Source organism: Alligator sinensis, unplaced genomic scaffold (genome assembly GCF_000455745.1).
Source record: "Alligator sinensis unplaced genomic scaffold, ASM45574v1 scaffold239_2, whole genome shotgun sequence".
NCBI classification, from domain to species: Eukaryota; Metazoa; Chordata; order Crocodylia; family Alligatoridae; genus Alligator; species Alligator sinensis.
In genome coordinates this window covers 660281-673032 of record NW_005842279.1, presented here as the reverse complement: position 1 = coordinate 673032, position 12752 = coordinate 660281, and the positions used below count along the sequence as shown (strand labels likewise).

At 47.8% G+C, this 12752-nt stretch overlaps 1 protein-coding gene across 1 annotated transcript in view; it reads left to right on the top strand.

Moving 5' to 3' along the window:
* Window positions 1-12752, top strand: part of NINL (ninein like) — a 64565-nt gene that overhangs the window by 39159 nt on the left and 12654 nt on the right. Inside the window, 8 exon segments of the mRNA XM_025209286.1 lie at window positions 577-751; window positions 2664-2774; window positions 3667-3756; window positions 5134-5142; window positions 9050-9182; window positions 10007-10069; window positions 10697-10806; window positions 11052-11398. Coding sequence (XP_025065071.1) covers window positions 577-751; window positions 2664-2774; window positions 3667-3756; window positions 5134-5142; window positions 9050-9182; window positions 10007-10069; window positions 10697-10806; window positions 11052-11398 — 1038 coding nt within the window.

The following is a 12752-nucleotide window of genomic DNA, read 5'->3' as shown; positions in this document are numbered from 1 at the left end:
TGGTCCTCTGTGACTGGCGGTGAAAGCATGAATGAGGTGGCTCCTCTAAATCAGGAGTGGCCAACCTGTGCCATAAATGGCAGGGGCAGCCCCTGCATGCGTCACTCAGCAGATTGGGGCAGAGATGGGCAGGAAGCAAAGCAGCAAATCTGGGTAGTGACCACAGAGAAGGAAGCGGAAAACAGCGGCAGACAAAGAGAGCTTTGATTTTGATAAACCTCAGCATTGCTTTCACCAGTGTCTGAATCTAATGTTGGGGTGTTCTCCCCACCTTCTACTTCTGATCAACAACGAATATAATTATACTCCAGATGCTGACTTTCACTTTTAAAGTGCTCTGCAAAGCCGACCTAATTGCAGAAAGCAGAGCAGCAGATCAAACAAAGGAAGAAGATTAGAGTGGCACTTGGGGAGAGTACAGGGCTAATCTGTGGCACGCCTGCCAAAAATGTTGGGCCCCACCCTGTTCTAAAGCACCCAAATGGCTTAGGAGCACAAGCCCCAATGAAACCCACGTCCCCTACCCATTGCTCAGCTTTCAGCTCTACCCCAAGCAGTGTTTCTTGTCTATTCCAGAGCCCTAGAACAAGACTACAGAGGGAAGCTGACTCATATTAAATCTGAAGTGGAGACAGAAAAAGAGCAGTTCATGCAGCAAGTAACCCACCAGCAAGCCAAACTGGAAGCAGATATACAATACTTGCAAGATGAGGAGGCCAGCCTGAGGGAGAAGCTGACTCTAGCCATAAAGGTAAAACCTTCCCCAGGTCAGGAATTTCCACCCGCTCATTGGGGCTGTTGGCTGCATGGCTGTGGTGATTCAGCTGGGTCAGTGGACTTTGCCACCTCTTAATGGAGAAACTCCTGGCTCCTCCTGTCTGTGAGCTGGGTCTTTCTGCTGGTTGTGAGGGGGAACTTATAGCCTTGCTAAATGGGGGAGAGGAGGTGAAAACAAGTGCGTGTCATTTTAAAACCACAATGACTTCACTGTATACACAGTTCTCCCTTGCAGGGGGAGAAGCCCCACCTGTGGTAGCCATTAACCACATCTCTGGCAAGGGCTTGGATGGTACAGGGATGGGAGTCTGCACAGGATAGAATGACTCATGTCATTGACTTCCCTTCATATAATATCCTGGGGAGATGCACATTATCCCTGGGCTCTCCCAAAAACACTGTTAGAAGATAATGGGCTATCAAGATGGATTTTCATACACCAGAGCTGTCCACCTGGTGGTCCGTGGGCTACACGTGACCCATGAGCAGTTAGGCTGGAACCCATAGGCCACATATTGCCATGCAGCAGAGAAGGGTCAGGACCTGAGGAGGGGCCATGTGCTACCAGCACAGCTTGCATGGTGGCAGTTAAAGGGCTGCATGCTGCTGGCACAGCCCTTACAGATGGGGAGATTCTGGGGGAACACACACACACACACACACACACACACACACACAGCATGGGGCCCCCAGCTGCACTGATGTCGGACAGCTCTGTTCTACACATTTCGCAGCTCCTTGTAGAGCATGAGCAACCTTCTTACCTTGGGGTTGCACTCGGTTGGAAGCTCAGGAAGCAATGCAGCATGGATCTGAGCGAGTGTATGTCTCCCTGTAAAACAAGTGCAGTAGGTCAGAGCCAGAGTCAGGCTTCCAGGCTGCAGGGCTCAGTATCTGCCCTGATGGAAACAAGCCCATATTTCTGTCTTCCGGTGCAGTATGGAACCCCCCTCCTCTCTCCACCCATGTTGTCTGATTAAATATGTTTTTAAATAGCTTTGTTCCAGATACTTTCTGGGTTGAATGAGCCCCAAATTTAATTTGTTCCCAGGATGTTTTAGTGAGGGCATGTCCCTTCATCCTGGGTCCTTGATGTCTTTGTGACTCACCCCCAGCTGTCCCCCTATGCTGTGAGACCAAAAACTCAAGCCCATGCTGGCCCTTGTAAAATCAGGCTGTTGTGCAGAGACAGGTCTTCCTGCTCGTAGCCCTTTGGCTGGCAGGCTTGTACAGCTCCATGTGTACACAGCATCCAACATAATGAGGCCCTGAGTCTTGCTCTGCACAAGCAGGCCCCTGGACCCTGCTGTCCTCTCTGGGGCTGTTCCACTTGAGCTTGAGCACAAGCATGGGATTCCTAGATGCACTCTCCTTATCACATACTTCTGCATGCAGCTCTGAACAGATCATGGTAAAGCAATATGGTGTCCATGCCAGGATGTTAGTATAGCACTGTAAACAGCTCATCACTGGGTTGCTTTCATGGTCTCTGTATACTTAATAGCTAAAGCAGTACAAAAAACAGGTGCAGGATCAGTAACTTTATTCCATGCTGCATCCTGTATTACCCTCAACACTGGGGTGGCAAAGTGCTGTCCGCTCAGCATTTTAAGCAGCTTGATTTAGCCTAGTGCACAAGGCTGCTCTGCTTCTCAAGAGATGAGCTGGAAGTGACCTGCAGGGTCCTGAGAGCTGTCTGCTTCTTGCTGCTATGTCCCTGCCATGGGGAGGAGAGGGAGAACTCGCTCCCAGTTTCAGCTAGGTCCTGGCTTTGCTCCTGAGCCTGTCATTTAAACATTTACAGTTGAGAGTTTCTGTGCCAGGGCCAGTCTTGACCTGGATGCAGTTGGCCTGGATCAAACCTTCCCACATTTCTTTCTTCTCAGGAGAACAGTCGGTTACAGAATGAGATCATGGAAGTGGTTGAAAAACTGTCTGCTTCAGAGAAACTGGTGTCAAAGCTGCAGAAGGAGCTGGACTTCCTGTTGAAAGACAAAGTAACTCTTTGCTTCTTTTAGACAGAGTATGTTCCTGTACAGGTCAGAAAACGCAAGGCGTCTTTCACAGGAAACCTTAAAATAGGTTGGGTGGGCAGAAATTAATGTGCTGTGAAATACTGGACTTATGTAATCTGTTTGAAAAATTCCCATTAAAAAACATTAAAAATACAGAATCGTTTTGTCCCAAATACAGACATTTCTGTTGATGCCTAATCTTCCAAAGGAAACTTATTTTTTTTTCTCCACTTTGGTCAAAAAAAAGTTCTGCACTCTTCTTTTTCTCTGCCACAGAGAGGAGTATGGGAAGATAATGGGCTAGGAAAGTGGATCTGATGCCCCTTAGCCAACGTGAAAATACCAGTGTTCCACTTGGTTATGTCCTATCTGTGTTCTGTATCACCTTTCCTACTGCAGATGGTGATGGATCTTTCTTTTGCCTGTCTTTGCACACCACCTTTTTTCTTTTCCCTCTCATTTTCTCTGTTTTTTGTGCTCTGCCTTCTATCTCGTTTTCTAACTTTGTTCTTTTCCGTCTTTCTCCCCCAATCCCCTCCCAATACCATTCAGTTTCTCCCTGACATCCCAGGCTTTTACAAGTCTTACCCAGTTACCTAACAGCCAGATGACTGAACCACTAGTTGAAGTCTGATGCAAAATAGGGATCACCCAGTATCATGAGAAGATGGCCAAGGGACCAGGTACTGGGATGTTGCCTTGCCCTGAACCTGAGCTGAGGTACCTCAAACTCAGTAAGGTACATCAGGTCTTCAGGTGCCTAGCACTTAGACTTAGGAGTTATAACCTGAGGCTGACACTTATTCTCAACAGAGGGGACTGGGGAGGTGATACCCAGCTAGAAACATTTCTTGTAATTCCTCTTTCCTTGCAGCTGGGCCTGATAGAGCCAGACAGCACAGAGCTACTTGACCAAGAAGAGCGCTTTGCCAAGATCATTAAAGAATATGAGCTGCAGTGTCGGGTAGGTACGGGCAGTTCTGCTTAAAAATGCTTTTGACTGAAAGCATATGCCCCTCTCCTCTGAAGGGAAGCCAGACCCTTTGTGTTCTGCCTGAGAGGGAAGCAGAGAGTGAGGGGAGAGTCTTTGTTGCGGGGTGAGTGTGGGGCTATGTAGGCTCTTCCTCCCTTAGCTATACCTGGTTCCCATGCTAGTCCACCTGGGTGCTCATTCCATCTCATGGATAATCTGTTGGAGTCCTTCAGTTCTCATTGTACTGAAATCATGGCCAGATCCCTGAGTGAAAAGGGACAAACTACTTTTTTATTTTAAATAGATAAAGCTAAAACTAAGCAAAGACTTGAGGGAAAGGTTTCTGCAGTGTAGCCGTATGTTTTCAGGGAAGGTCTGACTTGCCTTGACTCCCTCAGGCTGCCTGCAAGATCAGCTGGTGGTACCATGGTGTTGAACTTAATGGAAGATTTTAAATGACATGGATCAGTCCCTGGGGGCAGGCAGCCTCTGAAGAGGCTCTTGCATTTTCAAGGAACATAATTTCATTTAGAGCTGTTATTGAAGTAATACAGTTATTGGTGACATAGCCTAGAATGTGCTTCCTCTCTGCTCTCCCTCCCATCTTTTGGCAGGTGCTTTAAGGGACTTGTTGCAAAGAGAGAGTGCTGCCTAGTGGCTAGAACACTAAAGTGAGACTCAAGTAGCCTGACTTCAGTTTCTGACTCTGCCACTGGCCTATCAGAGGACCTAGGGCAAGTCACTTCCTCTCTCCATGCCTCAGTTTCCCCAGGTGTAAAATGATACCTCAAGAGCTAAAAGTAAGATTGACTGATGAAAAGCAACATCAGACTCTAACACTATTGGACAAAGGATTCTCCCACCTCCACTGAGTCTGCCACTTTTCCCAGCCCTGGATATGGAGGTGATCCACAGCTATGCCACCCCAAGAGGAGCCCTAGAGCACTGTGATTCCTCCCTGCTCTCTTTTTGTTCCTGGCCAGGGGTGACTTGCTGCAGGCCTTTACTGAGTGCATCCTAGTCTCCTACCTGATGTGGGGGAAGCAGAGCTCTGTTTATGGACTCCTCTTCAGGGCAGCACAGCTGTGCATGACCTGCTAAGGCTTGACAGGCTGGTTCCTTAGGAGGCAGTCCTACCTGGTCTTTATACCTGAGCAATAGTTCTAGGGTAAGAGTAGCTGCTGGTAGACTGTTCTATGATGTCTCCTCCCAAAATCAAGTGCAACTTTGCTGTTTCTTTAAACTTTTCTTTATTTTTATTGTTTATGGTTTGGTATGGACTTACCAATTCCTGTTTTCTTTCCCCTTCCTACTCTCTCTTAAAATTCCCCAATGTTTGCTGCTTCACTTTCCTTTGGGAAATGCTAGAGAGTAAAGGTGAGCACTGCTAATGCCTGGAGTGTGCATGATTTGACCCGCTGTGTGTGCTGTGACTATTTTCAGCCCCCTACCTAGTGTGTCTTGCTTCCGCTTGAAGCCTCAAACATCGCCAAGCATCATTCTCTCAAATCCTTGAGTTTTATGCTTTTGCAACTGACTTGGTAACTTTGTGCATCGTGATACCCTTGCTGCCTTGTGCGCTCACTTGGAATATTCCAGACTTTTGTACTTCATGTAGACTTGTCCCGAGTCCTGTCTCAAATGCTGACTCTCTCTCAAATAACATCAGTGATGTTAATTGTCATAGGCCACAATTTGATGAAGGCACTTAGCACATGCTTCTATTTTAAGCTGCTCAAAGTCTGTCCATCTTCCCTCCTGCCCCCCACCCACCTTCTTCTGCTTAAAATCCACCAACAGTTGGAAAGAAAGAACCACAGGGCTGAGGCTAAGGAGAGCCAGGAGGAGAGAACTTCATAGTCTTGCATGTTCCTGCACGAACAGTACTTCCCTCCATTGCATCTGAGCACAGTGCCCAAGCAGGGGATGAGCTCTGACTTGGTGCTTTTATAATAACCATGAAACTCCCTGTTGCCTGATGGTCTCCAGTAAGCATATCAGATGGCATAAACATACCCTACCCTTTAACTCTCTTGATTTTAGCCCTAGGGTAATAGGAAGTAATAAATGCACTGCACCCAGAGCCACAAAGGTGCTGACAAAAGAGGCTTGTTCACAAGTTGCAATTGCCCTCTATGCCCCATATATGCTTTGTGTATGGTAGGGGAAGGGGGAGCCAACATGGGTTTGGGGGGGGTGTTTTGTTTTAAATACTTGCAGAACTGCCCCATATGGGGCTACCATTTAACTCTACAGCAAAACTCCAGTTGGAAGCAGGGTCAGGCCAGAAGGAAGGAAAGGAATTCTAGGGGAGTAAGTTTCTGACATGTTATTTCTAGCACCTGGGTCCCCCCTCTGCCATAGCCATGCTAGCATTGTGTACCCCTACCCCAAACGAAGCATAGCCTCTTGTTATAGTTAAGGGCAACCCAGCTTTGTTTAATATAGGCTTCAGATAAGGGTGATGTGAGGGATGTGGTTGGGAAAGAAAGCTTTGCAGCCAAGGTTCCTGTAGCCAAGCCATAGCTGTACCCTAGTGTCTATTCCTTGCCTTGGAAACTTAGGCTACATCTACACTAGGGCCTGTAACTCACCACTGGAGGATTGACAGTGGAGGAAATGGCAGGCATAGGCATCTCTGTTCACATGGTCCATTCCTACTTGGAGCAAAGTTAGAAGGGATGGTGCTGCTGTCAGCAATGATGAATTTTGGGCTTAGTTTTCCTAGCGTCTCAAGGCTCTACAGTCAACATTGTGACTCAAATCATGTTTAGAGAGCACTGACTGGTGAGTTAGGGGTAGGTCTGTAGGCCACTTTTCAGATAGCAGATCAGTCATTTTAATTTGTTTTGGTTTCTCTTCTCATGTGGTAGACTGCCAAATAATCACAGGGGTTGGCTTCCTTGTCTGGGATTCTCTCCCTGCAAAACTCCAGGGGGAAAAAAAACTACATATTGCTGTAGCTTTTCCATCAAAATGCTATGCCAGCAAAGTCACAAACTGGTACAGCTTTTGGGCCTCATGTTCTTAGGCATGTTTATACCTTGCTTAATGCTACATGTTGTTCTGACTTGCTTAAGAATATGCTTTAGACTGAATATCTTCAGGAGGAGCATGATTCAGTGGTTGGATGACAAACATGAGTCAGGCTGGCAGCTCTGTTCCTCCACTGGGACCTCTAAAAAGTTACAGCCTGTGGAGCTATTTCTATCTGGCCTGTAGTGCTCCTAGCTACAGGTTCTGGGCCCCCATCAGTGGCATGTGGGTGAGCGAGGGCTGTGTCAACAAAGACCCACTCTTGCTGCCTCTACTTCAGCATACAAACTTGTGACAATAATACTGGGTATATAAGTTACCCTATTGTGCATGTACATCTGTCCATGCCCTTCATGTAGGCCTGCATGGCACTGCACTGTGCTGTCTCGACCTATCTGAAGAAGCCAGTCCTGCCCTCATGCTTGTAAGTTTTCCCTGTTGATGCTGGGAGCAAGTAATGGGATGGTGGGATACCCTAGGGTAGGGGTGTCTGTATGGTCTTTGTAATCAGGGCTGGTGCCTTACTCTACTCCGGTGGTTTTCAACGTGTGGTCCACAGACCCCTGGGGGTCTGCAGACTGTCTAAGGGGTCCACAAAACATTACTATGATCAATCAAAGGCATGGGAATACCCACACTTATAATTCAAAAGGGTCCACATCTCCATTCAAAAATTTTTAGGGGTCTGCAAATGGAAAAAAGGTTGAAAACCATTGCTGTACTCTGTACATTCACCATATATGCTGGTGTTCTCATCTGTATGCTTTGTTGTGGATGCATGCCCCTTGTTTAATGTCTAATGGATTCCTTGAATCAAATCTTGAGTCTGTAGCAAAAACTAGTCCTGCTCCAGAGCCTCCTCACAGGACAGCACTTGGTGCTAATGTGGGTGAAGAGCTTTTGGCTTGTTGATCAGGCCAGGAAATGCTAACAGTCCTGAATGAACAGCAAGTCCCATAACAAATTTGGGGCCTATTAGTCTTGGCTCTCAAGTCCATGAAAATTCTTCCCTCCACTCCCTGTTTACATCTCAGCACTAATTACCCAGACCAGCTCCCTTATGAGAAAACCCAGTGTCTGGGTGAGAACCTGGGGCCCTGCAAGGCCTTGCATGTGCCTTGCCATCTCTGGTTCCCAACTGTAAGCATTTTGGTTGGTGTCTGGACCATCAGGAGTAGGGCTGTGCGAAACAGCACCATTCCACTTGGATGCAACAGTGTTTTGTTTAGAATTTCATTTTGTTCAGTTTCATTTCGAAAGCACTTCATTTCGTTTCGTCAAAGCTGTTTTGACGTTTTGCCCATAGGATATAAAGCTCAAGTTCATGGGCATGAAACTTCCTATAACTTTGTCATTTCTAGCCTGTTTTGATGAAACTTGCAGGGATGGTAGCCCCTTCTGAGAGTATGAAGCCTGCCAAGTTTCAAGGAGATGGGTGCAGGGGTTTCTGGGAAACTGCACCTCAAGTTGCTGGCAGCAGCAGCCTCCTGTCATCCAGCAGGCAGATCCAGGGGCCTGCAACCCCAGGAGGGCTTCAGGGTTCTGCTGGACTCTTCCTGGGAATGTGGGGGCCCCCAACCTGCCTGCCAGTTCACAGGAGGCTGCTCCTGCCACCTGGGATGCTGCTGGGTGCAGCCTGCACCCAGCCCTGGGAAGATTGGTGCTGCTGTTAGCCCCAGCCGGCAGCAACAGCATGCTGTCATCCAGTGTGCAGATCTGGGGGCCGGTGCCCCTCAGGAGGGCTGGGGGATGTGCCAGAATCCTCCATGCAGGGAGCCTGCTGGGGAGTTCCCCCTCTTCCCTTTACTCTTCCCTCGCCCTCTCCTTGCTTCTGGAGATGGTTTCTCTCCTTTTCTTGATGCAGGTCCACTGGTTCTCAGCTAACCATACCACACCAGAGCTCTGGGATTTTGTTAGGGGGCTAGGACAAAGTTCCAGTACACTGGGGAAGGGATGCCTGCATGCTAGGAACAGCTGGAGCTGGGTGCCTGAATCCTGCCTCCTGACTGGCTCTTTCCTAACAGACCGACAGGAGGGTGATTGATTGGCTGCTGCTTCTTGGCGCTGTTGTGTGATGCAGTTTGTGGCACTCTGAGAAAAGCGTTATTCTGCTATTCATCCTGTAGCAAGAGGTGCTGAACCTCTGGATTTCCCATCCCCTCCCCAGGGAGCTGGGACTGCTGTGTATCAGCCCTTGGGTAAAACCACCAAGGTGAGTCTTCAGCAGTCTCTGCCATGTGCCTTGCAGGAGTTACGGGATAAGAACGATGAGCTGCAGACGGAGCTGGAGAAGCTGCACTTTCAGCTGCAGGAAGACGGGCACTGCCGGTCCTGGTGCCGAATGAGGGACAGCAAGGCAGCAGGTCGGCTCCAGCCCACTGGTAAGAGAACCATGCTCCAGGCAAGGGCCAAAGTAGGGGGACTCCCATGTCTTGCAGAATGGGTTATGGAAATCTCTATCTTGTAAATGCAAGAGCAGGGGCAGTGGGGTGCATCCTGTGGGGCAGGGCAAAATCTTCCTGCAAGGATGGGCCATGCCATACAGCAAGGACTTCATGTCCCAGCTGGTTCATATGCTGGGAGCTCTGCACAGAGCAAGGAGAGAATGGCAGAGATGGAGCATTCAGTTGCTTTTTTCAGTACCAGAGTCATATTCAACATTACTCAAGCAGAGCCCCCTGCTTCTCTCTGCCCTTTGTTCTCCTAAATGAAATTAAGAGTCAGTAGTGGAGACTGGGGGTATGCTGCAGGGAGGGCAGTGCTCAGCTAGGGAAGGAGGGGAGATGCACAGATGACGACGGGAAGAAGAGAAATATGTAATTGAGTAGTTGAAGGGTTGCTTTTGGAAATTCGCCCCTGTAGACTTGAGGCCCCACTGAGATCTGATACAGAGCTAAGAAGCTTGCCCCTCCTGGCCACTATTTCAGGCTGTTTGTGGACTCAGGCAGTCAGAACCATGTTAGTCATTGTCAGGCCCCATCTAAAGGCTTGCTTCATAACTGGAAAAACCAAGTAAAACCTTTCCTGGAGTGAAAACTGGACTAAATACACCAAGCATGTGACTCTATCAAATGAGTAGGCAGGTTGGCTGACTCACTGTCCCATTCCTGAGGTACTGCCACACATCACTTGCATGTCTTTTTTCCTTGGTTACACTGAATCATCAGAAAAACTCAACTCTGCTGCCTTCTCTTTTGCTTTTAAGATGAGACACCAAGAGAGCAGTCCCTTCAGGAGAGCAGGCAGTTATCTGCCACAGAGAAAAATGGTAAGGAGACCAATCGGCAGTACAAGAGTACGAGTATGTCATATGTGGCCCACCAAAGACCAGGCTGATTGGCTTTTGGCTGTCCTTGAAATGCAAAGTAAATAGATGGGTACCTTGTCTCTTGATTGCCTTTCCACTCACCAAGTGAAGCCCAGCTTCTTTACATGTCTGCAGAAGAGAATAAATGTCATTATGTCTGAAATGTGGGAACTTATCTGCTATGCACTCTGCACACTGAGCAGTTGATGTTCCCTGCCCCAAAGAGTTTCCAAATGGAGGCTAGATGGAGCTGGCAGATACAAAGAAGAGAAAATGACAAAACCTGCTATCAGGATGAGCAGAGCAGTAGTTTACTAGCTGAATGATATTTTTAAAATGCTTTTTCTTGAAGATAAGCAAAATAGAAGGGAGGGGGACAGGACAGGGGAGAAGTGGGTAGGATGGGACACAAACCGTTACTACCTATCCCTAGCATACAATTCATGCAGTGCATTGTTTTAAATATGAGCTAAATTCCCAATCAGTCCAGAATCCCTTGACATTTGGACAGCACAGGGTGTTAGAGGTATGGTGTTGCCAGTCATTCAGTTCTTGCTGGGTCACATCAAGGAGTGTTTTTCTTTTCAGGCCCTCTTTGTGTTGATGTAGACCCCTATGCTGTGAGCATAGAAATGGAGCTTATGGTTGAGCAGCTGAAAGAGCAGCTTCAGGACCTAAAAATCCAACTGGAAACCAAGGTGAGGTGGAAAGGGGGGTCCTGACCCTGACAAATAAGATGCCACTGGGGGCCTATGGATGCCACTGGGGGCCTCTATGGAGCTGTTCCCTTCCCTTTGGAAACAGGTGGTGGTGGGGGTGGGTGTGTGTGTGTGTGTGTGTGTGTGTGTGTGTGTGTGTGACACACCATTCTGTTTTGTAGTTGAACGCCAGCACTTGCTCTTGGGAATATGTGACTGATATCAAAATAATGTTTTTGTTGCAGGGAAATTATTATGAGAGGGAAATCGTGTTAATGAAAAGAAACTTTGAGATGGAAAGGAAGGACACTGAGCAGAGCTTTAAGATTGAGATCAGTGAGTTAGAAGAACAGAAAGGTGACCTGGAGCAACTCAATGCAAAATATCAAGAGGTAATTGATGGTTTGAGATACCAGCTTCAGAAGTCTGCAGGAAGCCAGGACCTTGAGAAGAGATTTGAGAAGGAGAGGTCGGAAATGGAACAATACTATGCCAAAGAGATTTGCAACCTTGGACACAGGCTGGACCAAGAAAGGGAAAAGCTAGAAGAAGAGATGAAGATGCAGCACAAAAACGAGCTACAGCTAATAAGGTCTGGTGCCATTTCCCTTCCAGAGATTGAGTTTGTTTTTCTGTGAGAGAGTGGGAAGGATCCTAAATCCTACTCTTCTCTGTTAAAGATCTCATAACGGAGGGAGGGAGGGAGGGATATAGAAAGGTACAGGAAGCATTGTGGGAGGAAGCTTTCCTCTTGTTTTTCAAGGAAAGCCAGGACCATGTTGCAGTCTGCATTTGTTTTGAAAGCAAAAAATCTGCAGTGCTCTGTGAAGAACACCAAATGTCAAGAAGAGGGAAAGACAGATAAGTTCAGCTCTTACCCAAAGCACCTTGCCCCTTCAGTAAACCCACCTCCCTTTTATGAGACTCTACTCACTCTAACAGCAGCAGAAGAACGCTTAATGGCTGCATCTGTGCTTGCCCTTTCTTGTGGAGTTGACTAATTCGCTCCATAGTAAAGCGTCATCATCTATACATGCACCAGTATTAGGGTGCAGTAAACTAATTAATTCCATCATAAGATAGTACTGCCCTCAACAGTACTATCTTATGGCAGAGTCATTAAGTGCAATCACATGTATGTGTAGATGGTGATCACTGGGCACAAATTGTGCCAGTCAGCCCATCCACCTGGGGTCCAGGCTCCCAGCTCCTGCCAGCCCCTCTGCCACTCAATGCCTCCACACAGGAGCCTGGGGCTGACCCACCTGTGCTCCCTGACAGCCCAGGGCTGCTCCACTCTGGCTCAAATTGCTGCAGTCCCAGGTGCACACAGGCACTGTGCCTAGGAGCAGTTAACTTCAGAGCAGTCTGAGCTGGAGTCTATTGCTGTGCATTTAATAACATGTGTAGATGCACCCAGTGTCTTCAAGGTTGTACCTTGACTTCAGTCTTACTTTGCCCAGCCATACTGCTCTCAGTTATGCCCTGCTGCTCTGCATGCTTGCTATTTTCTTTAGCCAAAGCAATGTGATGTATCTGTGTGTCACCTGAGGTGTGATAATTGGCACTTCCTCTTGACTGTGGCACAGCTGGTGAGGGAGGTGGTATGTGCAGAGCTGTACAGTATGGTTGAGGCAACACAGTCTGGCACAGTGAGGTTTTGCGGCTTAAGTGTGGCCTAACTGACCAGCGAAGGGATTTGCCTGGTAAAAGAGCAAAGGTGTTGGCAAATATATTAACCTCCTCCCTCTTTTCCCCACCCCTACCTGGTTGCTGCTGTTCCTGAGCCATTGACTCATTTTGTACAATAGCTTATTCCTTAGTCTTGCTCACATGTGATAACATGCATGACCTGTACTCTGCCCATGCTCATAGATTCATAGATGTTAGGGTCGGAAGGGACCTCAATAGATCATCGAGTCCGACCCCCTGCATAAGCAGGAAAG